This window comes from Mus pahari, chromosome 3, assembly GCF_900095145.1.
Source record: "Mus pahari chromosome 3, PAHARI_EIJ_v1.1, whole genome shotgun sequence".
Classification (NCBI taxonomy): Eukaryota; Metazoa; Chordata; class Mammalia; order Rodentia; family Muridae; genus Mus; species Mus pahari.
In genome coordinates this window covers 13,043,866-13,068,513 of record NC_034592.1, presented here as the reverse complement: position 1 = coordinate 13,068,513, position 24,648 = coordinate 13,043,866, and the positions used below count along the sequence as shown (strand labels likewise).

At 55.3% G+C, this 24,648-nt stretch overlaps 1 protein-coding gene across 10 annotated transcripts in view; it reads right to left on the bottom strand.

Annotated features, from left to right (window-relative positions):
- The window catches only part of Kcnt1 (potassium sodium-activated channel subfamily T member 1), a 54,173-nt gene that overhangs the window by 11,150 nt on the left and 18,375 nt on the right, over positions 1-24,648 (bottom strand). For 3 of the 10 annotated variants that reach the window (XM_029536433.1, XM_029536431.1, XM_029536434.1), the window contains exons 2-21: positions 17,754-17,833; positions 17,062-17,161; positions 14,891-14,947; positions 14,498-14,546; positions 13,631-13,690; positions 13,339-13,413; positions 13,190-13,273; positions 12,576-12,670; positions 11,398-11,578; positions 8,766-8,930; positions 8,342-8,481; positions 6,966-7,029; positions 6,773-6,881; positions 6,239-6,347; positions 5,889-6,038; positions 5,303-5,541; positions 3,685-3,919; positions 1,969-2,074; positions 686-858; positions 189-260 (exon numbers count right to left, since the gene is read on the bottom strand). In XM_029536433.1, coding sequence (XP_029392293.1) covers positions 189-260; positions 686-858; positions 1,969-2,074; positions 3,685-3,919; positions 5,303-5,541; positions 5,889-6,038; positions 6,239-6,347; positions 6,773-6,881; positions 6,966-7,029; positions 8,342-8,481; positions 8,766-8,930; positions 11,398-11,578; positions 12,576-12,670; positions 13,190-13,273; positions 13,339-13,413; positions 13,631-13,690; positions 14,498-14,546; positions 14,891-14,947; positions 17,062-17,161; positions 17,754-17,833 — 2,343 coding nt within the window. Of the gene's footprint in view, positions 1-188; positions 261-685; positions 859-1,968; positions 2,075-3,684; positions 3,920-5,302; positions 5,542-5,888; positions 6,039-6,238; positions 6,348-6,772; positions 6,882-6,965; positions 7,030-8,341; positions 8,482-8,765; positions 8,931-11,397; positions 11,579-12,575; positions 12,671-13,189; positions 13,274-13,338; positions 13,414-13,630; positions 13,691-14,497; positions 14,547-14,890; positions 14,948-17,061; positions 17,162-17,753; positions 17,834-23,599; positions 23,642-24,648 lie in introns of all 10 variants that reach the window. The other 7 variants (XM_021192320.2, XM_021192318.1, XM_029536435.1 and 4 more) reach the window with 4 other exon arrangements.

The window sequence follows — 24,648 nt, the reverse complement described above, 5'->3', positions numbered from 1 at the left end:
ATGCAGGCACCCTGTCCATGCAGGCACCCTGTCCATGCAGGCATCCTGTCCATGCAGGCACCCTGTCCATGCAGGCATCCTGTCCATGCAGGCACCCTGGCCATGCAGGCACCCTGGCCATGCAGGCACCCTGGCCATGCAGGCACCCTGTCCATGCAGACACCCTGGCCATGCTGTTCTCAGCTTACTTGTCCACGGATCCCTCCATGTAGTAGACCATGGGGAAGCAGCAGATGGCCTCCAGGAAGTGGTGGTCAGGCCTGTGGGGACAGAAGGGCCTGGAGGTGCCATCTGCTCTATGGCTAATCCTCCCCATACTGTTGGGGCCCCCAAAACATGGGACTGAAGGGGGTTAAGGTCAAAGGATCTGCCACTATTCAGCTCAGGAAACCTAGGCCTTGGGCTTGTTGAGCCTAGATAGATTGAACCTTGCGCTCTGGCTGCCAGGCTTCTGGGGTCCTTGGATGAAAGGGGCTGGGTATCCCTGTGGTCATGCCACCTGGGACTCTCACTTGTGAAGCCATAAGGTAAAGAGGTTACAGGAGAAGCTAGAGGAGGAGGCTGCCATGGTCACCAAAGGAAGGCAGGCATGGCCACAGAAGACAACAGGGGACACACACACACACACACACACACACACACACACACACAGGCAAGGCATCATGAGGACTGTACTCCGCCTCACTTGTTGTCAAGCAGCAACACGATAGGGTTGAGCTCCCGGCGGGACCGGTAGTAGGCACGCAGAGGCACAATGAAGTTGTAGAGCCCGTTGCCTGCCGTCTCAGCAGAGACAATAATTAGCTTGTTCTTGAACCCATAGGCTTTGGCATCCTCGTAGCTGTTGTGTTTGCAGCCCTAGGGATGTAGGGGAACCCAGGCTGGGCACCACCCTGGCTATTGGAGAAGCCGGTGGACCAACAACAGCAGCACATGCAGCACATGGGAGCCCTGGGGAGATATGGGGCCACCAGCCACCATGGCTCAACCTGCTGGCAGCCACTAAAGTCAGTAACCCACAAAACTTGAGGGAAGCCAGCCAATGCAGCATTTAGATTCAGAAATCTCGAGGTCCAAGTCATGTGTGCACAGGTGTGTATGTATGTATTACACACATCACTTCCTAGCTCAGATGCGAGGTCACAGGCAGCAGATGATTCTGTTTCCTAAACCCCTTCTCTCGAATGGAGTCAGACCTCAGTTGGAGGCGCCTGATCTCGGTCTACAGCTTGGCATTGAACAGGGAGGAAATGAGAGAGGCTGGCAGGCATCAAAGGGTTCAGATCCCCAAGCAACATAAAACAGAGAATAGGCCCAAAGCAAACAAGAGGCCATGTGCCTCCACCATGTGAATGCAACAGACACTTTCCTCTTGGTAACACACCAAGAACTACTGGAGGGGCCTAGAACTAAGAGTGATTTAGAGTAGGGAGCTCAGAAACTATCCTGCCCTTAGGTCTGCAGTCACTGAACCATAAGGAAACAGTCACTTTCACAGGGGGCAGCACGGCCAGAGATGTGGCCAACTGAGCCCCACCCTGTTCCAGTGCTCAGCCCAGATGCATGAGCTGGGTTTCTATCATGGATTGAGTCCTGTCCCACCAGCCATAGACTCCAAGGTCTTCCAAGGTCAACAAGGGATCCTGAGGAAGGCAGAAGCAGGGAATGACAGACATGTGCTTTCTTAAAGAATGATAAGGACCCTGGAGCCTTCGCAGATTCTGGCTCTGCCTGACTCTAGCAGTGGGGTTATATGAAGAGGAGATGGCCCTCACCATCTGGAAGCACACAGGTGTTTGGATGAGGGACACGATGACCCTAAGCTGCTTTTAGCCTGTTTAGAAAAGGCTGCTGTGAGGTCAGAGCAGGGAGGCAGAGAGGGGTCTACTCCTGCACCACTGTGTAGCACAACCATAATACAGTGCCACCAAAGTGGGGTGTCAGATGGCCATAGCTGAATGGCATTACCTTGTCCAGTCGCAGGCAGCAGAAGGGGGCCTTCACAGGCAGGAGGTGGCATAAAGTCGGGGAGCTGCCAATGTAGGGTGAGTTGGGGGGATAGCCCTTCACGTACCTGGATGAAGACAGAGACCACAGCATGGCACGATGGCATGGCAGCCCGGCTACTTCAAAGCTGCCCTTTACCGGGAGTACCAGAGCCAACTGGTACTAGCAGAGATGGCTTACTGTCCCCCAACTCCTGATTCGTATCTGCCTGGGAGAGCCACATGAGATAACAACTTAGGAACCTGTCCCTGCTTCCTAGGCCAGGACTGGGACAGGTACATTGGCCCTCACCAAGGCCCCGGAATGGCTCAGGCAGACATAGGGTGCAGAGGGGTTACTTGTTGCTGTCCCCTCTATAGGACCCAAGCTGGGCTGGGAATGTCGCTGCCCACCAGGAAGTCTCCTAACGGTCAAGCCTCAGTTACTCAGATGGGGACAGGAAGGGAGCCTTGCATCCCTTGAGAAAAATTCCACACAAAATATATTCAGTGCAAACATTTACACACATACATACGGCAGAAAAGACAGGAACAGACACATGTGCACACATGCATGCATGAACACACAGCATGCTTGCACATATGTATGTGCACACAAACACAGGCATACACAAGCAATACCCACCTCTACATATCTACACATATACATACATATATATTCTCTCTTTTTTCCTTCCTCCCCTCCCCCCGTTCCTTCACTCTCTCTCTGTCTCTCTGACGCCTGGAAGCTGAGAAGAACACCAGAGCTGTAATCATTAGTTCCCTTAGTGATGTCCATGGCACCCCAGGTGACAGACAGCTACTCAGGCCTGTGCATCCAGTGGGCTAGCCTCTCAGAAGGCTGCTGGGCTAGCCTCTCAGAAGGCTGCTTACTCCTCCTCCCCACCATACAGTACCCACTACCCACCATGCCATGCTTTAACATTGAGCCCTAGCTGCAACCCTCTAGCTCTGTTTCCTCATGCCCTAAGGGACACAGCCAAAGGGACCCACATATTTCTGCCTGCAGGATCTGGGACCCCTACAAGTGACCCCTCAACCTTAGAGAAGATTCCAACAGGAGGATACCCTGACTGGGGTCAAGGTAGCTAAACTGTTGAGGACTTACTGAAGTTCCTCTTGGTCTCAAACAGGAACATTGGCCTCATACCCCCAACCCCCAGCCAGGGTGGCTAACTTGGGGTAAGCTTGTAGTCTCTGGTTCTGGACAAAGTCTTGCCAAATCATCTGCCAGTGACCTCTACAGACCCTGGCCCATGAACATCCACCTGAAATGAGGTGGGCCACACACACAGTACCAAAAGGAGCTGACCGGCTGGAAAGTGAGCTCAGGAATGTCTGCCGGTCAGGGCCTGGCTCTACACCAACTTGATTTGTGGAGTAACTGAGGGCAGATAGGTCAGTGGCTGAGCAGGTGTGGGGTTGCTCTACAACCCACCCTCCTTATGCATGCCACTGTGTGGGGTCTGTGACTCCGGCTTAGCACACCCCTGTCAGAATGCTCTCAAGTGCCTTCCAGGACTAGGCTTGGGGGGAGGTAGAGGACCTTGCTCTGCTTTCCCGAGGGCCCGGGCCCCACCCCAAAGACACCATTTTCGAAGCAGGGATTGCTACAGATGGAGCATGCCCACACTGGGGACCTCTCCCTCCCACTGAGGAAGCTCCACTCAGCACTCACTCAACCACAGAGAGCCCCTCATCGTCCGAGGGCGTCACCTCATCCTCTGACTGGTCACTCAGCAGGTCGCAGGGCAACAGGGCTGAGCTGTCTGCCAACTCCAGAACGGGTGCGATGCTGGGGCGTCGACTACCAGAGCCGTTCTCGGTGGGCAGAGTCAGCTTGCTGCCATCCCCGCCAATGCCACCCTGGGAGGGCCGGCAATCTGTGTTCTGCAGGTCCATGGCCACTGTCCCTGGACAGAGGGGTTGAACCTGACCAGTAGCCCTTCCCACTCTCTAGGCCCTGGGAATTTCAGCACATTCCTGAGCCTCCGTTTCCACTTCAGGACAAGGAGCCCCCTGAGTGGTGGTGATGTTGAGTAGACCCCGAACTGGTCTGTGACTGATGTTGACCTGAGGTGGGGGCCCTTGGGGCTCATGGGAAACTGGTTGCTCTGCTCTAAGGATGGAGCTAGGGAGGGTGGCCACACTGTAACCCGGGAGCAGCAAGGCCACTTTGACCTCCTGGCCTCTGTTGTTCCCACTTCAGCCCAGGGCTGCCAGGTTGGGGTTGGTGGTTGGCTCAAGGATGTAGCTCACAGCCTCTGGGGGCCAGATGCGAGGGCTGGGGTGGACGGGCTTCCTGAGTTACTCTTGTCTCCCTAGAAGGCATAGGGGTGAGCGATGGACAGAGGCTGGGTTGGGCAGCATCCACCCCAGCCCCAAGCTCCTCCTCAGGTCAGCCCAGCAGAGAAAGCCGTTACTTCAGGGGCAGCAACTTCATTCTGACAGCTGCTGTCACATGCCATTGAGAATGTGTACCAGAGGGCTGGAGAGATGGCTCAGGGGTTAAGAGCATTCACTGCTCTTCCAGAGGTCCTGAGTTCAATTCCCAGCAACCACACGGTGGCTCACCACCATCTGTACTGCCCTCTTCTGGTGTGTCTGAAGACAGCTACAGTGTCCTCACATACATAAAATAAATAAATCTTAAAAAAAAAAGTGTACCAGAGTCAAAGCACTTGGTCTCTAGAGACCACTTATACCTGGCATACAGTAAGTGATTATTAGTGTCAACTTGCCTTGTGGATCACAGCTTGAACTTAGCACATATGAGAGAAGGCCACAGACCTGGTTAGCCTGTGGGTCTGGGACCTGAGAGGCTAAATGACTCTTTCCTGTTCCCCATCACCCCTTGGAGGGCTGGCAGAGGATGACACACGCCACAGGTGCCTTCTGAGTATTGGCCCAACCCTGTCCAGGAAGTCTCTTGAACCAGTTTTGGGAAGACAGCAGTAACAGGAAAGAGCCATGAAGCTAAACCATTGCTAACCATCAGTGGATCCCAGGGCCTCCATCTAGTAAAGGGATGCCTGACTGAGATCCCAGGGCTCTCTGGTTAGTCCTTCATCTACCACAGTACCCCACAGGCTCTCAGCTATCCAGGTAACTGATGCTCTCCCAAACTACGATAGGTGGGGTACCACAATTGGACAGATGCAAAACCCTGGGTCAGGAGAGGCTCACACTGTTCAAAAAGATCTGGGTTTCAGGGGTCTCCTGTCCAGTGGCAGGTGGGGTGTGGAGCACACCTTTGGAAGCCACCCATCTTCCACCCACATGCTTCACCAGCTCACCCATAGAGGCGATGATGCTATGCACTGGGAGCCGGGAGGGCCCTTCATATAGTGCCTGCCCTGCAAGGCCCCGCCTCTTCTGCTTCTCCTCCTGTTTGAAGATGAAAGCTGAGTTCTCCTCCTTGGTAATATTGATATAGAAGCAGGTGTCGGAGGCAGCCAGGATGTGCCGTGGTCCTGGGTTCAGCAAGATACTCTTGTTCTCCTCACGCTTCAGTCCGATGAGGCACACCCCATACCTGAGCAGACATGGCCGGGAGCTTCAGCGCCACTCCTGGCAGCCTGTGGCTCACATTGTCCTCCTGAGCTACTCAGTCTCCTCCCAGGGACCACACCCGGACTTCTTGGACAAGCCCTCCCCTTGGGTGTTGGGGACTTGAGGACCCCAGGTCAGCCTTAGAAGCTTCAGCCAGGAGAGGCTCTGCCGCAGGTTCTTACATGAGCCAGGTTACCCTGCCCTTAGCTGAGACTCTGTGATCTCCTGCCCAGGGCCCCCACTCATGGCCCTGGGTGGGGAGGATGAGTCGCCCAGTGGTGGTGGGAACAGCAGGCTCCGACCCTATAGGCAACCCCGAGCCCCACGTACTTCTTGTGCGCGTGGAAGGCTGCGTAGGTGAAACTCTTGCCCTCATACTCCCGGAAGAATTTACTGTCACCCATGCGAATGTGGTACACCTCGTTGCCCGAGCACCGCCCGTACATGCGCTGCCACTGCTCGGGAGACTCCTGTCCTTCCCTGCCAGAGGACCAGGGTAAGCGACCTGCCCCATCAGCCAGGCCTGCCCCTCTTACCTAGTTGGTTAAATGCACCCTGCATCTCCCTAGACCCCTTCCTGTGCCAGACCTCTGCCCTCCACCTCCAGGGAACCCGCCCTGCCTTGCGGGGTTGATCGGGATGACCAGGGCGTGGTAGTCGGTCTGGCACAGGGCACTCACTGGCCACGGGACGTGTGCACCAGCAGGGTGATGAGGGTGGAGGTGGCCGGGCAGATGCAGTTCAGGGCCAGCATGGCGTACTTGCACTCTTCCTCGCATACCACGTGGTCTGTGGGAACTGCAGGGTCAGACCCCTGCTGCCTGGGGTCCCTCCCCACAGCACCCATGTCTTTCTGAACATGTCAAACCACTCCTCTCAGCATTAGCTCAGCATTAGCTCAGTGAGCCCCAGAGGAGCACCTGAGGAGCACCTGAATGTCTGGGATCACCCCAGCTCTGCCCAGATGGGCTGTCCCCAGGTGCCCATCACAGCCCCTGCCTGTAAAGGGCCCTGCTCAGGGTCCCTACTTCCCTCACCACCTCTGGCCCCAGGTGGACGACAGATCACCTGCCAAGGCTGCTCCCTATTTTCTGATGCAGAGAGCTAGAGGGAAGGTTGTCCCAAGGGAAAGCCTTCCTTGAGCCTAGGAGAGGGATACTCTGCTCATATCCCTACAGCCTGCATACCCATGGTGCCACAGGGCCCCAACACACCAGCAAATTTGACGTGAAACTTGTTTTCGGGCTTGAGGATCTGCACATAGAGGGGGCAGTTGGGGGCAAAGTCCTTCACAGCCCAGGCTCGAAGGATGGTCTGGTGATCCTGGGGAAGGTGTGGTTGGTGTTAGAGGGCACACTGCTAAGGGTAGGCAGGCAGCACAGGTTGGGGGAGTCTGCCTGAACTCACCGCAGCTGTGCGGTCCACCTCATTTCTGCTGCTGAGGATAAAGCAGGCCTCTCCGTTGTCCATCCTGCAGAGCAGCAGCTGCTGAGTGTGGCTAAGGACCCAGGGGCCTCCCTGGGGAGGTCAGGAGAGGCTGGGCATGCAAAGGGTGAGGAAGGATGGCCAAGCAGGGGCCTTGCCAAGACAGCCGGGCCCAGCCCAGCACATCTTAGCGTCAACTCCTCAGTGCATCCCAGGCCTTCCAACCTCCCCAGATTCTTCCAGCATATTCTGAGCAGGTCAGGATGCCAGAGTCCAAGCTCAGATGCTGAGCAATGCTCACAAGCCAAGCCTATCCTAGAGACGTCAGTTGGTCCGTGGGAACCACTCAGGGTTTCCAAGCTGTGGCCTCCTGGTACCTGAGAGGGGTCTCTGAGCCACTCTGCCACATCCGTCCACACTCTGGTCTCTGCCTACAGCTGTCAGAGGTTTAGAGTCAGAAAGAATGGGTCCACTGTGCTATTGATGGGACTTACCTAGCCCCTAGGGCAGCTGACCTTACACAGGGCACTTGGCAGCCTGGGCCTGGGTGGCCATTTCTAGCTTTTTCCAGGTTCCCAGGAGCCTGGCTGCTCAGGATCAGTCTGAGAAACCCTTACCTCACAAGCAGGACAGTGGAGCCTCACACCACTTCTGGCTCCACAAAAGCCGTGGGTGCCTCCCTGCCTAGCTGGCACTTCTCTCCAGCCAACCAGCCCAGAGCTGGACACAAGCAGATACAGTCTCATGGGAACTGAGCAGGATCCCAAAGGAGGCTGCATCTGTGAACACCCCAGCTCAGGGTTCTGGGGGGTCCCACATCACCTGTACCACACAACAAAGGGTACAGGAACCTTCTGGAATGAAAACGTGGCGCAGAGGCTTTGGGGGAGAGTCCCAGATGGTGCGATAGCACATTCTAGTTGCATGTTAACAGCACACCCTTGTCACCTCAAGTCACTCTGTCAACTCTGTCTTTAAATCAAGAGCCACCCTCAGCCTGGTGTCTTTGTCTCTGACTCTTGGCAGCAGGTTTTTTCCACCCCTGGTCTATTTTAAGCTCCCTAAAATCTGACAGAGAAAATCCCCAGACTCAGAGCAGGAGAGAGAAAATTTTGCCCAGAGGCAAGGTCCACAGCAGGGACCACAGCTCGGTCAGGAGTGTCTGCCAGGCTGTCCGGCAGTGACTAGCACGGAAGGATAGGTTCTAGGGTCCCACTCACCCACTCTGGCCCTGCCTCCACATGGGACCCCTGCCTACCTCAGGCAGTTAAGACTGTCACGACCCTCCCCTCTCTCTGCCCGAGGCCTGCTGGCGGCCTCAGGCCTAGGTCTGCTGCACTGCCCTGATCGGCACTCACTTGGCTCGCATGAGGTCCTGGTCCTTGAGGGCAGAGCCCTGGAGGTAGATGACCCGCTGGGACCACAGGGGAATCTGCAGCACCCTGCGTACCTGGACATCCATTTCAGAGGGACACAGGATGACCACATAGTAGTCCTGCTGGCAAGGCTGAATGTCAGAGTCTCTGAGCAGGCTCCTGCCCTCCTGCCCAGACTGTTCTGTTTCCTGGGTGATGTCATCCCAGGGCCTTTTTGGACCACCATAGATGCTCCCCCAGCCCCCCCCCCCCCCAGGACATGATAACCAGGCTCTAGAGCACTCAGGAGCCTAGCCTAAGCATATGGCATTTCTGCTCTGGAGTGGGAGTTGGGGGTTGGAGGGAGGCAACTGTTCTGGGAGCCTAGAAGAAATCTGAGGGCCCCTAGGGGTACCCACAGCCTTACCTGGAGCCGGGGATGGGCATAGAACTCATTCAGGAAATCCATGAGGAGATCGATCTTGAGGGAGCTCACACACAGGACTACGTGCTTCTCCGTCCGTGCTCGGTGGCGGCTATAGTTGCCCCCTGACTTCTGACGCTCCATCCAGAGGTAGACAAGCTCTTCAAACTGTGGAGAGGGAACAATGAACACAGGCATCTGGTGGGGGGGCAGAGGGTGGGGCAGGCTGTGGGGCAGCAGCTACACTGAGATGACAGGTGCTGAGGACAGTAAGAGCAGGCCTGCTTGGCTGGCAGGATGCAGCAGGATGAGCTGGGCCAGGATCTGGCATGTATAAGGTGGGGTCAGAAGCTGTGCTGTGTGGTACAGTCGTGGGAAGTCCAGCTTGGGCCTCAGAAGGTACATGACCAGTAGCAGATGCCAGAGCCTGTGCTCTGGACTCCTGGACAGACATGAGAATCTCTTAGGAAATCCTTAGCACTACACATTGGATGCCTCTCTATCAACAGTGACCAGATCAGTGTTCAGGCCTTGCCAGTAGGGTTTCCTTGTGCTGGGTGGGAAGTGTGAGGACTGCCAGGTTCACATCTGCCTGGCCCGTGAGAGCTGCACAGTACTGGCTCTGCCCAAGGCCTCACATTGCATGTAGATCTGAGGTCAGGTGTCCACTGTCTGTTCCACTTTTGAGCATCAAAACCACACATCTCTAGCCTACTTCTAGGAATGTGGCAGTGGGCCTGACAGCTGTGTCCACTCTACAGGTGATGTGACCTTCATCTCACTCCCATGGGTCCTCACAAGGAGACCTGTAGCCAGGGCGTGCTGGGGGAACCTGGGCCTCCTGCAGGGGCCTGCTGGATCCCTGGGGCTTGCTTCCAGCCTCTCTCAGGCCTCACTCTCCTCACACGAAGTGTAGGGGTGTTTGCAGCTGTGGTGAAGGGGGTAACAGAGCTAATGAAGGACTGACATGGAGTCCTAAAGCAGATTCACTGTATGTTCAGAATCTCCAGATGGGAGCGCTGATCTGGAAAAAAAGTTTGTGTGTGTGTGTGTGTGTGTGTGTGTGTGTGTGTTGGTAATTTGTTGACCTAAGGTCATCTTAGATTATGTGACTCCTAAATCCAATATCCATGGGGTGCCTGTAGGTGGATCAAGGGCCACAAGGTCAAACGGAGCAGGGCCTACGGTTAGGCACATGGTCAGGAGGCTACCAAAACCATGATACCAACTATCAGACGATGGGCCTTGAGCACCCCCAGGCCCCCCCAAAGTTCTAGCCCAACCAGAACTCCGTTCTGACCTGGCCTCAGAGTGGCCATTGCCTACATGCTCGGGTACTGAGTCTTAAACACGCGACCCCTGTGGAGGAGAGGAACCTCAGCACTGGGGCCCCATTTCAAAGCCTCCAAGAAGGCTCTGGGGTTACTGGGGCTACAGGGCTCATCCTCACTTGGGGAAGGGACTGGGGAATCCAAAGAGAGTCCTGATAGAAAATGAAGGCAGAGACTTGTATGGATGGATTGTCCCTGGCACTGTCTCAGCTCCTTTGAGTCAGGGTATCGCGAACAAGCTGGTGGGGCTGAGATGAGAGGCTAGGATGAGCTTCAGATGACTTTGCAGTGAGGACAGGACCTATAGTGTGTAAGGGGGGGCTACCAAAAGAGATGCCTTCCTGGAACTTAGGAAAGTGACGTTATCTGGAAAAATCAATGGAGCCTTTGTAGAGATCATGATGTGGACTTTATGTCAAGAAAATAATCCGATGTTAGATCAGGATGACCACCAGGGGCTGTGACCGATGAATCTTGGCTGTCACTGTACCATCAAAGCCCACCAGAATAAGCTGACCCGGGTACCAAGTGCAGCTAGAAGAAAGGAGAGGTGGGCGGAAGGAAGCGATGGCGAGCCACAGAGGAAGGCCATGTGCAGGGCCCAGAGTTTGGAATTTTGTCTGTAAGCCAAGAGACACTGAGGGTTAAGGGTAAAATGTTAAGGGAAATTTTGGTGCATTAGACCTCATTAAAACCTCAGCTGGAGAAGGGCAGGGCCCTTGACCAAGGCTAGGAACAAGATCCCAGAGCAGCAGTGTTGAGCAGAATGCTCTAGAACTGGCTTCTGGGCACAGAGAAGGTAGCAGGTGGGGGAAATGCCTGGAAGGATCGTGATGGGAAAGGGATGGATCGAGCACACTCCGGGCTTTCAGTGCAGCATTCTCTGGGCACACAGGGGCAGTGGAAGAAGTAGGGAGCTGCCCACTGGGCTTGGGGTCAGTGCTCTACCCAGAGATGGGACTAGCCCAAGGACAGAGCTCAGAGTCATCCCTAAAGCTGTGGCCGGGAAAGAGGGTAACTCAGGCCCACAGTCTGTCTGCATAGGTAAACGTGTACCTAAGACCCTCTGGAAAGAAAAGCCTGTGCCCTGTGGTTGCTCTTGTGCGGAACACCACCTCACTGTTTGCTAGAGTCCAGGGAGAAGCCATGTCCCACCGCAGACCAGGGAGCACCTTCTCGGGCCTCAGTGCTCTCCTGGGAATGGCCTTCCAACAAGTGCTCACAACCGCCATGGATCCCTCCTGTCCTTTGTCACTCCTCAGGGACTGCCTTTTGATGTCCCTGTGCTGAGCACGAGGACTCACCTGCAGTGGGAGCACCACAAGGGTGACACAGATCAGGATGACCACCAGGAGCTGGGATGGCCAGATCTTGGGCGTCACATCACCAAAGCCCACAGTTGAGAAAGTCACGATGCAGAAGTAGAAGGAGGTCAGCAGGTTCAAGTTGCCACCTGCTCGCTCCAGGTGCTGAATCCCACAAGTCCTAGAAACAGGAAGAACAGGGCTGCGGCAGTGGGGCAGGGTCAGCAGCCATGGGGGAGGCTACAGCAGTGGGAGAGGGGCTGCAGCAGTGGGGGAGGGGCTGCAGCAGTGGGGCGGGGGCTGCAGCCATGGATGGGAGGAAGTGAATGGAAAGAGAGAGAGTTGCAGTGTGTAGTGGGGCTGCCTGAGTTGGCTGCTGTGGCCAAGGAAACAGGACATTCCCACCTTCTCCCCTCCCAAAGGGATAAGGCTCTACCAGTCCTGGGGACCCTGTCCCCTAGGACCTAAGTGGTACCTCCCTGACCACAGGATACAGGTGACTGGCCTGGATGTCCATCACCCACAGGAGAACCTTGGCTCTCTGGCACTGAGTGTAAGTCTGAGCTTGGAAAAGCTGCTCGTCCTAATCAGCAAGCAGTAAGGCGATGGGGCTGCAGTGGTGAAGGGGGAGCCTTAGGTAGCAAAGGGGTGTGGCTGCAGCAGTGATGGGTGGGGCTGCCACAAGCCTTCCCAACCTATCCTCCAGGCCCTAAAGCCACCTCTTGCCAGCTCATTCTTGCCCGAAGGATAGCAGAAGGTGACTGGGCCTCTTGAAGATGGGGAGCAGGGCCACTCCACAGGCAGACACAGGAGGCTGGCAGATTAGCCCAGGTGACCAGAAGGTCCTCACTCCAGGTGACCCTCCAAAAGACCCTGGCTGCTTCTAGACTCCATTCTCAGCTGAACATGAAACCAAAGGGTCCCCAGACCCCACTCAGCCCCCGGACCAGGTTCCTTCAGGGTTGCAAACACAGCCATCTGAGCAGGACACCTTCAAGTTCAGATGTTGGGCCACTGTATCCCTGAGCTCTGGACGGGAGAGTGTGGAGCTAAGTTCTCCCGTCAGCTTTGTGTTCCATCTGTCACCTCCCCTTGGCTTGCTTCATGGCTTGAGGTCTGCCTGAGGAGTGTGCTAGTCATGGCCACCTGATGGGACCACAAGACATGTGGGCACTCACCCTGTGAAGACCAGGCACAGCAGGGTGCAGAACAGGATGAGCACCTGGTTGAACATGGCTGACTGTGTGCGTAGGATGGCGCGGTGGAAGTCATTCTGCAGAGAATGCAGCCGTCAGAACCCACAGACACCCTGATGCGTAACAAGCAGAGATCTAGTTACCCTTCATCCCAGAGGACCTCAGCTTGGTCTCAGGATGAGCCATGCCCTGGGCTGAGGTCAAGACGTGCCAGATAACCTTTTTCTTCAGAACTGTTGTCACTGTGCAACAGGAGCAGGGCTGAGTCAAGGTGACTGGCCAGGAGGGGGCAGGCTACCAGGGAGACAGCTGTCATCCTGGCTTTCATTTACAGCGCGGGTAACCTTGGACATCCAGCAGAGGCTAGCCATAGAGGTCGTTGGAACCTGAATTCTCCTGATGCCGGTTTTGTGGCCCAACTCTGGTTGTGCTTGCTCACACCCACACACCCTGTCCCAGCTTCTCAGGCCTGGAAAAGCTGTCTCAAGACTGGACTGGAATGCATCACTGTGGCATGCAGTCTCCGGGCCACTGCCTGGTCCAGCCAGCAGGTGGGAACAGTGTTCTGGAGCCGACAAGGGCCAGGCCTCACTTACGATCATGTTCTCCAGTGCATGCTTGGCCAGCCAGCAGTTGAGAAACACGGGGATGAACAGGTTCCGAAGAGGTGGCCAGAAGACCTGTGGTGTGGGGGAGAGGTCAGGTGGGGCTTGGGTAGCAGAGCTTGGGGCTGGGGCTCACCCACCGTGATGATGAAGGGCAGTGTGTTGATCATCTCCAAGACGAAAGACACATGGAATATCTGCTCCCAGATGTTGCCCTGGGGGACAGAGGGACTTCAGAGCCAGTGAGGGGCAGGGGCAGGGGCCGTATGACAATCAGGGTCAGGAAAGGGGGCTGGGAGTTTAGAAATCAGGAGAAGCAAGTGTTGGGAGTGGCCAGTCTTTGAGTTAGGGATTCATGGGCGATAGAGGAAGGGCTAGGGAGAAAGGACATGGTGGGGACTCAGGGCAGGGTGGGCGCAGGGAGGGACTCACTTTGTAGCTGAGGTAAATGAGGAGCATGGTCTCTAAGAAGCTTATTGTGGCCACAATGACCTGAGTGAAGAAAAGCAAAGAGACTTGGAGCAGATCTGGGGACAGGGCCTGACCTGTGAGGGACTCAACAGCCAGAATCCTAAAGAAGCTGGGTGGGCATGCGTGTGTGTGTGTGTGTGTGTGTGTGTGTGTGTGTGCACATGCAGGCCTGCCTGCACCCTAGCTGCTGAAGTAAGATGTCTTCATCAGAAAGGCTTGCAGGCTTAACTGCAGTGACTACTCTAGGCCCTGGCTAGGTTAGGGGGCAGACCAGACTCTGTGCCTGCCCTTTTGAGGCACCCTGTGGGCCATCAGGACTGATGAGGCAAGGAGGGGTGGGGAAACCCAAGGAGCACCACTAAAGCTACCTCAGGAGGTGGCGGTGGCTGTGAGGGGGTGGGGCTTAGTTGGCAGTACTCCTTGGGCCCTGGGTAGGGATGGGACTTCACTACAGACATCTGTGAGTCCTACAGCGTCATCCAGGCTGCAGACACACGGGACTGGGACAGAGCTGGGGAAGACCCCTCAGAAGCTCATCTGAGTTACTGACCCCCACCTCTACTTTAAAGGAAGACAGTTAGATAGGGTTAGGTGAGGGCAGACAGCAGGAAGGACAGGTTCCAACCAAGAAAGAGATGAAGCGGGTAGTATGCCCTCAAAAGTCTCTGGGGGAGTCAGAGTAAGAGCTGCGAGGCCTTACTGAGCCTAAGTCTGTGTACTTAGTGAGCCCGAGTCCCTCGCTCACTGAACATGGGACCAAGCTCTCTCCTTACTGAGCCTCCAGGAGCAGTCTCACTGTACAAGGAAGAGAGATAGGTTGGGACTCACCTGGATCACCCACAGAGCCATTTTCCTCTCCACCCACAGGATGGGAGCCCTAGGAAAAGAAGGGAAGTGAGCCCTGGGCAGGGTGACAACTGTCAGGACACTTCCTCGTCGGGCTTCAGAAGAATGTCACCAAGGTAGTGAGAGCCCAGTGGCCAGATGTGGAGGGTTAGTCGAGGACCTGACGTATGCTTACTTCTAAATCACTCCCCTCGCATGGCGGGGGGTGGGGGTGGGGGTGGGGGGTGGTGTTGCCTGCAGCACCGGCTTCAGTCAGTGTGCTAGGGTGCTGCTGAGCATGTCCCAGGGTGAGCATCGGCTCCATGGGAGATGGACAGTTGAACTCTCACCCTGGCCCAGTGTGGCCTGACAGATGGGAGCCCGGAGCAAACTCACCAGTGGAACTCAGAGGATGAGCCATTGAAAGTGTAGTTATACTTCTCGCAGCCCCAGCTGTGAAGAGACAAAAGCACTGGTCCAGCCGCAGACTTCCAGGGCTGACGCCAAGGGCTCAGAGTGAGTGGAAAGGCCCATTTGCTCACACAGGGCCCACCTTATGCTTCAACCAGCACTGGTGCTCTAACATTTAAGGAGCCTCCCTGGCCTGCAGTGACCATGTAGGGAAGCTCCCTGTCTGGAGCTCTGGGGCCTGCAGGAAGGTGCTGCTCTGGAGAGAGTTTGGGGAGGCCCCTCCCCCACCACACAGCCACAGATGTCCCAGTGTGGATGTGGAAGCTCTCTGGAGGAGCTTTCTGAACAAGTCTGCATAGTTAGTTCCTATCCTAAGGAGAAGTATTAATGCCGCTCACCCCCAAACCACTTGAAGATAAGCATATCCGAGCATTTGGGAACCAGCTGATGAGAAGCAGGACTCAACCAATATGCTAGCTCTGTTCCAGGCCAGACCCAGCACCAGGCCCACAGAACCCAGAAGGGGGCAGCTCCTAGCCTTCCCTATTGCAATGAGCTACTTCTCACCGAGCTTTACTTGGGCTGTTAGACTCAGTACCCACAGAAGTCTCTGAGCCATCCACTGACCCTCTCTCTCCTCTTCTCCAACATCTATACTCACCTATCTATCCTTCAGCTCATCTATGGTCCATGCGTCCACCTACCCATCATCATCTGATCTGTAATTCCTGTATCCATCTATTAATGCATCTTCTTGTCCAACATCTCCTCGGCATCCTGACTCCTAACTATCCAAATACCCATGCATCTATCCATCCAACCATCTACTCATCCAGCTGTATATTATGGGTCATTCACTCACCCACCCACCACCTAAGCATCCATCACCTACCCATCCCCTACTGTCCCTGCTAGTGACAGTGAAGAATGTGACAGACTTGGACCCTCTAGGGAGGTGGAAGCAGAAGCCCTGAGCCTTTGGGACTTGGCAAGGGTGAAACGGACCCAGAAATGTGTTCTGACTTAGTTATAACCTCTGTTTCTCCTCAAACAGCTACAGAGGCTCTTCCGTCCTCTGAGTGGACAGTGATGGGAGGTTTGTTCTCAATAGCATGTGAGGGTTTCTGGTCTGGGAACCCTAGTTTTCCTGAAAGTGGACGACAAATGAAAAAGGAATTCAGTAAAACTCTGCACACAGGCTCCAGGCTCTGGCCTCCTGCCTGGAGATTTATGGGACCTCGGCAGCTCAGGCACTCAAACTCTAGGTAGGCTCTGACTAAGGAGCCCTTTAGCATCTGAGCCCACTTGTCAAATCTGCTGGTATGGAAATCAGAGGCCATTGGAGTTAAAACAAAACAAACGACAACAAAAACAACAAAAACCAGGACTCAGTGGAAGTAACCAGCAAAGGGAAGGGTCCAGACACAGCACCCTCAGAGGAAACCAGGGGACAAGAGGAATGAAGGAAACAACCAGGGGACAAGAGGAATGAAGGAAACCAGGAGACAAGGGATACAGAACTCAAATTTGGGGAGGAGTGTCACCTCAGAACAGAATGGAGAGAATAGAAGGAACAGAGTGGGAGTCAGGAGAGACAAGCATATAGGGCCCAGCTTCCAAGCCTCACAGGACACAATTCAAGACAATCCTGGCACTGAGGGCAGTCTGGGTCGGTCCAGGGATGAGCCGGAAGCACGCCAAGGCATCCCCAGACACAGAGAGGCCAGCGGCTTCCAGGGAAGACAATGGTGCCCTGAATGGATCTGGGCTGGGAAATAGCATAGCATCTCAGAGAAGGCAGGGCAGTGGGAGGACCACAGAGAAGACTTCAGGGGAAGCTGGGGGCCTATACTTGCTAGTACACACCTCTTCCTCGAGCAAACACTGTGGCTGCGTGCACAGCTCTACCCTGGGGGCCCCTACCTTCACACCAACCCAGTTACCATGCTGGGCATGACCGAGTGGCCCTAGGCGTGACTTTGGGACAGGGTCACACTAGGAGAAGGAAAGATGCACAAGGCTCTGGTAACAGGGCTTCTTGGGAGTCTGGTGAGGTGTTGGTCACAAGTCCCCCATACAGATGCCTGCGATGCCAGTGGAATGCAATGAACAGGCTCAGCCTCAGGACCCCGACCCCAGCCCCACAGGTCACCCACCATCCGATGCCCTGGTCTGGGTTGTCGAGCAGGACACGGACGATATACAGCAGGCAGGTGAGGAGCTTGAGGGAGAAGTTGAACAGCCGGATCCTCAGGCCTGTCAGGAGGGGAACACATCAGGGCAGTAGCATCAAGGGGCAGGCCTGCCCTTCTGCTAGGGCCCCCCGAAGTAGCCCCCGCATAGGCCTCCGTCTCTAACTTGTATTCCAGACGCAGAGGACAGATGTATCTGTACCGACCTTCCCCGCCAGATCCACCTGACCACTGATAAGGCACTGAGACATACAGTGCAGAGGCTTGGGGGTGCAGGGGCCTGGGGTACAGGGGATTAACCAAGGCCACTTCACTCATGGGATTCAATTTAGGGGACTTGGAGCCACAGCCTCACCTCCAAGCCCCTTCCTTCTTGCATCCTAGGTGGGTCCAGAATGGTCAAGCTTAAAGCTGGGAAGGAGGGGAGGCACGGAGGTGAGGATCACTAGGGGGCGCTGGAGTCCTCAGCTGGCTCCTGAGGACAGTCTAGGCCCAGCTCAGCTCAGGGTCCAGCATGGGGGCCTTGTCTCAACACACTGGGCTTCCCCGGGATGCCCGGGTGACCATTTCCCTCCGCATATAGGTGGGACATCTCCTTGGGCTCCCAGCCCCAGCCCATCCCTCTCCACCCAGAGCACTCCAGGCCCCTGACTCACTGGATCTTTGGTTTTTGATGAAGAACAGCTTGAGCCGCTCTTTGAAGGTGTTCTCATTGACATAGAACTCCACCTGGACCCTGAGAGAGGAGAGGAAGCTGGGGTTTGGGGCCGGGGGGTTAGGCCCAAGGCAGTTGGAGCCTCAAGCCAGGGCCAGAGCCCCAAGCCCAACTGAGTTCTTTCAAACCACATGAGCGGAGAGGAACTTGGGAGGGTCAATGTCCCTACTTTGGACCATCCAGGTCTATGTCTAAAGCAGCCGCTGGCCCTCACAAAGCCTCCCCTGAGTACAGCTGCAGCCACTGGTGTATCATCTGCTTAGCATCCGGAGTCCTCCAGGATCCAAGGAGAACAGGGCTACAGCACCCAGTGTCCTGGGCGTTGGGTGCTCAAATCTTCTTAGTAACTGTAAAAGCTCCCAAACAGGAGGTCTCAGTCATTACGTCTGGTGGCCTCTGGGGTTGTGTTCTGAGGCCTGTATTACAATCTGGAGGATGGCCAGAAGGCCAGCAGGAAGCAGTCATCCATAAGCTGCCCCTCTAGCCAGACTGTGGACCTGGCCACCGGTCTTCTGTCCTCCACCCCCCATCCCCCATGGCACCACACACAGGCCAGCCTCGGAGGTGCGGCCACACCCACGTTCTCTGAGGTCCAGACATCACCCAGTATAAACAGTGAGTGAGCTATTCACTGCTCACTGATGCCCCAGTGCCACACCCAGGAAGAGTCAAGTGTTCACTGAGATTAACTGTGGCTAATGGAAGATAAGCCTCTATTCTCAATATCCCAGCCTCGGACGTGGTCCTGCTCTCCTCAGCTTCAGAGACACTCAGAAGCAGGAGGTGAAACATCCATGCTGACATAGGAAGAATGGGAGGAGTCCGAGTTTGGAGCCTGGACTCCTGTAGCAAGTGTGGCCGGCTTGCAGCATTTCCCCTGTGAACTGGGGCAGTCAGGTACCCTTGAGAGGATACATGGCTCCTACCAGTACATCCTCCCCAACAGGCTGCAATGTCCCTAGGATGGAATGAGGTGGGACCCAGCACCAGGGACCATAGGACAGTGTAGGGTAGAAGGACAGTGTGCCCTGCAGACTTGTCTTGCTGCCCGGAAGGACCCTGCATGGAGAAGTTGCTGCCTCTCTGTAGGCAAAGGAGACAAATATCAGCCAATCTGTTTCTCCCATTTCCCGCTCCCTGTTACTGTCACCTGGGGAAGGGGGCACCGAACCCAGGGCAGGCAGATTCTGAACATCACATTCCTCTGATCAGGGACTGGTTCCGTCAAGACAGTTGGGGAGTCTCATGTCAGTGCCTAGCTAGGACCGACTATTCCACAGCCCCAGAGTGTTTTAACTAGCCATTATCAGAGACCTGAGTTTGACCCCCAGGTCCCAATATGGTGGAGAGAGCTGAATCCTCCAAGCTATCCACCAATCTTCACTCGAATGGTATGGTACATGCCTGTCCCAACGAGCACATACCAAGAATAAAGTGTAATAAAATATTTTTAAAACACCAGTCAGTCTAAAGCTTGGTGGCTGTCAACTACGGGGTGCTCAGGAGCCTTGCCCTAATGTCCTATACCCGGGCTGAGGAGGGGCCTGGGTCACAGAATTCCCTAAGGGTTCAAAGGCTTGGTCATCTTGCTTGGGACAGGTGCCACTGGTGCAGGGCCATGTCTGGATCCACCCTGGACCTTGCAGCAAGTGAACCTCATTTTACCAAACACCTCACCGTCCCTCAATACACCTTTCTATCCCAGCACATGTCCCCTCCTGCCCCACAAATTACACTGTGCGCCAGCGAGCTTTGTGTTCCACATTGTTCAGCACACCCACTAGGCCACAGCACACCTCTGAACCCCACCTTTTCCAGAACACCCCACTGTGTCCCCACAGTGCCCCGGTATACATGCTATATCCAGCGCAAAACTGTACCCCACTCTATGGCAGCACAGTTTAATTATTTATAGGGTGCTAGGAGCCTGAGGCCGGGGAGGACACTGCACTCGAGTGACTCTGGAGAGTCAGCCCTGTGGCTTTCTCTTTGAAGGTGCCTGAGGCTAGGCAGACAGGCTGGGTGGGGGTGGGGGACAGGGAAGTCACTGTCAGGTGTCCTGAGGGACCTAAAAGCCTGTAAGGAGCCCATGAATCCCTCTCCTGTCCACCCACCTCCTTTAAAATAAAGGCCTCAAGGGAGGGACTTCCCACCTGCTCAGCCTCACAGGGCCCTCAGCAGGTAGCCATTTGCTAGGCAACAAGATGGCAGTCTGTCCCCATCTCCCTTAGGGCACAGACCACAGCCTTTCTGACCCACTGTGGCTCCTGTTATCTTTGGCTCTATTCCCATGCCATACCCTAAACAGGGATGGTCACAGGAGTCTTCTACAATCTGCCAGATCAAGGCACCAAATTCTACCTGCTTGAGTGTGCCCCCAGTGGCCGGGGTGGCTATTCACTGCCCTCTGCTACTTCGTGCCAGTATAACATGATGAAGTGTCCTCAAGGTGCCATGCGTTAGGACTTTAATCCCTAAGAGGCAGGAAGAAGAAAGGAACTACATACAGCTGTGGTGTGTGGAAGCGGGGGTTGCTGATGGGGGTTAGGATTGGATAAGATCGCTAGGGGAGAACCCAGAGTCAGTCCTGGTGGCCTAATAGGCAGAGGGGGAGCTGAAGGGCCAGGCTCATGTGTGCTCCCGCTCTTGCCACGTGGGATGACTGTGACCACTGCAGACCTCTGCCTGTGAGACGATTATTCCCAGATGTGGCTCTGACCTGAGCCCCATCAGCTCCTCTTTGACGCACCGGTTTGTGGACTCACACACTTCCCTTGGGCAGACTTATCCATGGTTGACCCACCAGAGAGGCTGTCCCAGGACACGCTGGGTGGGGAAGTACTTGTATGCTTTCCTTGAGCGTAGAGCTCCAACCATAAGGACCCTATTGGGGAAGGACAGAACCCTGGCCCTCCCTCTGTCCCTGCGCCCTGCTGCCCCATCTCACTAGACATTCTCGTGGGACATTGCTATTGTTTGCACCCTGCAGCTTCCCATGTGTCTGACCCTGGTCCCTAGGTGTCTTGAGCACCCAGCTCTCCACCAAGCCCATGGCTGCTTCACTCTCCAGGGTCCTGGGCCCTCAAAGCTTCCTGTCCTACTTGTCACATCCCAGCAGCATCTTGATCAGAAAACTGCGCAGCCTGTGAAGATCAGGAAGCCACCAGGCCCTTTGCTGCTCACTGAACAGCCAGGAGCCTGTGACACCAACCCCGCCTCTGCTGGCATCCTCGCCCAGCTCCGGAAAGCTGACCTGGCTAATGACATCCTCTCTGAACCAGGCTGACCCTGACTAAGGCCACCTCCCAGCAGAGCTGCCCATTAGGCAGACAACACCCATTTGTATGGATGGCTCCAGGTGTTTTGTGGGCAGTGCCCACCTACGGCTGAGGGTGTCTCTCAGGAGCCGCCACTGGAGTCAGACAGAGCTCTACAATGCCAGAGAAACCAATGAATTCTTTTTTACTTTTAAATTTTAATGGCCTGTGGCCACCCACTTCCTCTAGCACCACACAAAGCAGGGATTAAAACTATCCATTTTACTCCAACCTATGTTTAAGATACCCTAAGATGAAGACGCATCGCACAGCCCTACGGGAGCAGAGGGGGTTGATGAATGGCCTGCCCCTCTTACAGCCTCTGCTCACAGACACCTTTGGACCTATAGGATCTAGGGCTGAGATGGCTTTCTGGTTGCACTGACTTTGACCCATGGGGTGTTGCTTGTCCTGGGCCCCAAACCCAGGGGCTGAGCTCATTCTCAACGGACACGGTGGGACACACAAAGCTCCTGGGAGTCATAAAGTGTAAGGACTGAAAGCCAGTGCCCAACAGGAAGCTGAAGAGATGCAGGCTCTACCTCTTGCCTGCTTTTAGCTTCCTCACTGGGAACAATGATGTGCCTTATCCCACCCCTCCCACCCCCAGTATCACAGAGTGAAGGTAAGAAGTGTCCTGGGGTGTCCAGAGAGGATGGGTATGGGGCCCAGGACCAGCAGCACCCTATGAGGTCAAAATCAACGCAAAGAGGAAGCCATCTCAGGCCTAGATCATTCAGTGTATCACACTGCAAATTCACAGACTGGCTACACACACACCAGCCATGCCCACAGACCTTGGGTAGGGCACAGGCCCAACCACCAGTCTGAGCTAGAGTAAAATACATGATCCACATTGGTGAGGCACTAGAGGGCACAGCTATGGTACTGGTTGCTTGGGAGATAGGGTAAGAAGAGCCCGAGAAGTTGCCAGGGTCAACTCTAACCTGCTCCTCCCTGCATCTTCTGAGGGCTGTCCAAGTGGGAAGAGACCTGATGCTCTCACAACCCCAAGCCTTCATAATCGCCAGGGGAGTTCAACAGAACTCTGTTTGTAGCTCTGGATCCTGCTTGGAGCTCATAGCTCCCCAGAAAGGCCCCACACAGCCTGCAGGTAGGCAGCCCAGTATGGGTCTTCAAGCTCTGAGGGAAGAGATCCACTGTGGCCCAGGAAAGGGAACTGGGTTCCCAAACTAACTCTCCAGGCAAGGCAGCTTTCCTTGGACCCAGGGGCTCTCCAAGGGGCATACAACCTGGGCAGCCATAGACAGGTTTCTGCTCTCTGCTGTGACCCAGTCTGAGGCCCAGCTCCTCAGGTGCCTGGGGAGTAGGAGAGCATTGCATGTGGTGGGTACCTCTGTCTATGTCTGCATTATAGGGCCCTAAACACGGAGATGGAGGTATAGGCTGCGGCCCCAGCTACCCAGACCACACCTATGGGGTCATAATAGGTTGAACCACAGTAGCAGGGAAGCACCCCAAATTACCAGCAGCTGGAAACACTGAGCAAATGATGGTTACCAATTCTGTTCATCAATGGAAATGACAGATGAGGCCTCACTTGGAGACCACTCTGACTGGTAGATCTGGGTCCCAGAAGCATGCCATAACAGGATTCCCTGAGGGGCTCTGGCTGCCCCAGTCTCAAAGTCTTTGTCACTTGGCCTGACTCTTAGCTGAAGATAGAGAAGTAGCCAGCAGAGACCTCGGCCCTTGGAGACATCAGCACACACAGGAAGCAGAGGGGAGCTGAGGCTGTGGCCTCTGCTGAAGGCCTGGGCACCACTGGCCTCAGGCACAGCGATGGTCTCAGTGAGAAGAGCTGTGCCTGGCCAGCTCCAGACAACCTGACCTGGAGTTTCCCTAGACTACCCTGCCACGAAGAAGGGGCCGGGCGGCAGGAACTCTGCATAGGCTCGCACACTTGAATGCTTCGTCCCAGTCACCAACAGTTTGGGAAGGATCAGGGGTGGCCTTGTTGAAATTGTTGAAGGAGGCATGTCACAGGGGGCAGACTTGGGGGTTTCAAAAGCCTATGTCATTCCCAGTTAGCTCTCTGCTTCGTGTTTATGGGTAAGATGTAAGCTCTCAGCTACTGCTCCGGCACCAGCCTGCCTGCCTGCTGCCACGCTCCCCACCATGGTAGCCATGGACTCACCCCAATCAACTCTTTCTCCTTTAAGTTGCCTTGGTCATGGTGTTTTATCACAGCAACAGGAAAGTATCTAAAATCAGACATCCACCCCTGGGGAGCCCATTTCCTGTCCACAGATTCTTCCCAAGGGAACCATTAATCTCTTTGTCTTCAGCCCCAGCCTCCAGGACAAGAAACCCATGTTGGTCCTGGGAAGTGCTGGCCAACATGGCCATGTTCCTGCCTGGCTGTTGGCCTTTCCCATGAGCCTGGTTCTCAGGGCATGAGGGTGCATCTGTCCCTGAGACAGTCACCCCTCCCCTGTGAAGCACTTACTGAGAAAGGGAAGAGTCCAGGCTGAGATCTTCCACAGGAAGCCTGGAGACAGAGTGGAAACATCAACATAGACGGTGGATGGGGCTCCAGGCAGTATCTCAGAGTAATGGGGTACACATGAAGTCCCCATACCTGTGACCTGTGGAGCCCCAGGCATGACAGGTATTGTCAAGGGAGGCAGCCTAGCATGCAAGGCAGGTGGAAGCCAGGCCTACCCCTCTGTATTGGAGAAGGCAGCAGAGATCGCAGGGGCTGGCACATGCAGACCCTGTACTTGGACAGAGGGAGTGACAACCACAGGGGGGGTCAGGACCCTGCCTTTAGCCAAGAGACAAGGATCTGCCTCTCTCCCATTCGGCGTTAAGCCTACCTCAGGCATCTTTGTGACCCTGTGTCCAGCAGTGACCCTTACAGTGACACCATAACTGATGAAGCTGAAGCCAGCTGAGTAGTTCCTATTCAGGGTCACATTTGGGCACAGTAAACCTTGGATGGCCTGCCCCTTGGTTTCCTACTTGGAGCTGATAATTCTCGGGTGACTGAGTTGTGGACCTGGCCAATTCCAGACAACCTAACCATGAGTTTCCCTAGACTACCCTGCCATGAAGAAGGGGCCTAGCGTCAGGACTCTGCAGTACCGGTCTGGGTTGAGTGCTGACTGCATGCTGTCTGGGTCAATCCTCCAACCAAGGACTTCAGTGGAGCCTCTTCCAGGTAAGGAACAAGGATTCAGCAAAGGTCACTGCAGACCTCAGGAGGCACCCTGTACCACCTGCATTGGGACCTCTGTGAGGCTAGAATCCGGCTTCGTATTCCAGTATGCAGCCCCTTGTGGTCCCTGGGTGTGTCTACCTGTCAGAGTAGGGAGTGAGGTGCCGTGGAGCTGTTGTATGAAAGCTGTTCAGAGGAACCACCTGGTGGTCAGGGAAGGATCCAGGGTCCTGGAGTATTGTGGGGACCATGAGGTTCTGGTGGTCAGGGAAGGATCCAGGGTCCTGGAGTATTGTGGGGACCATGAGGTTCTGGTGGTCAGGGAAGGATCCAGGGTC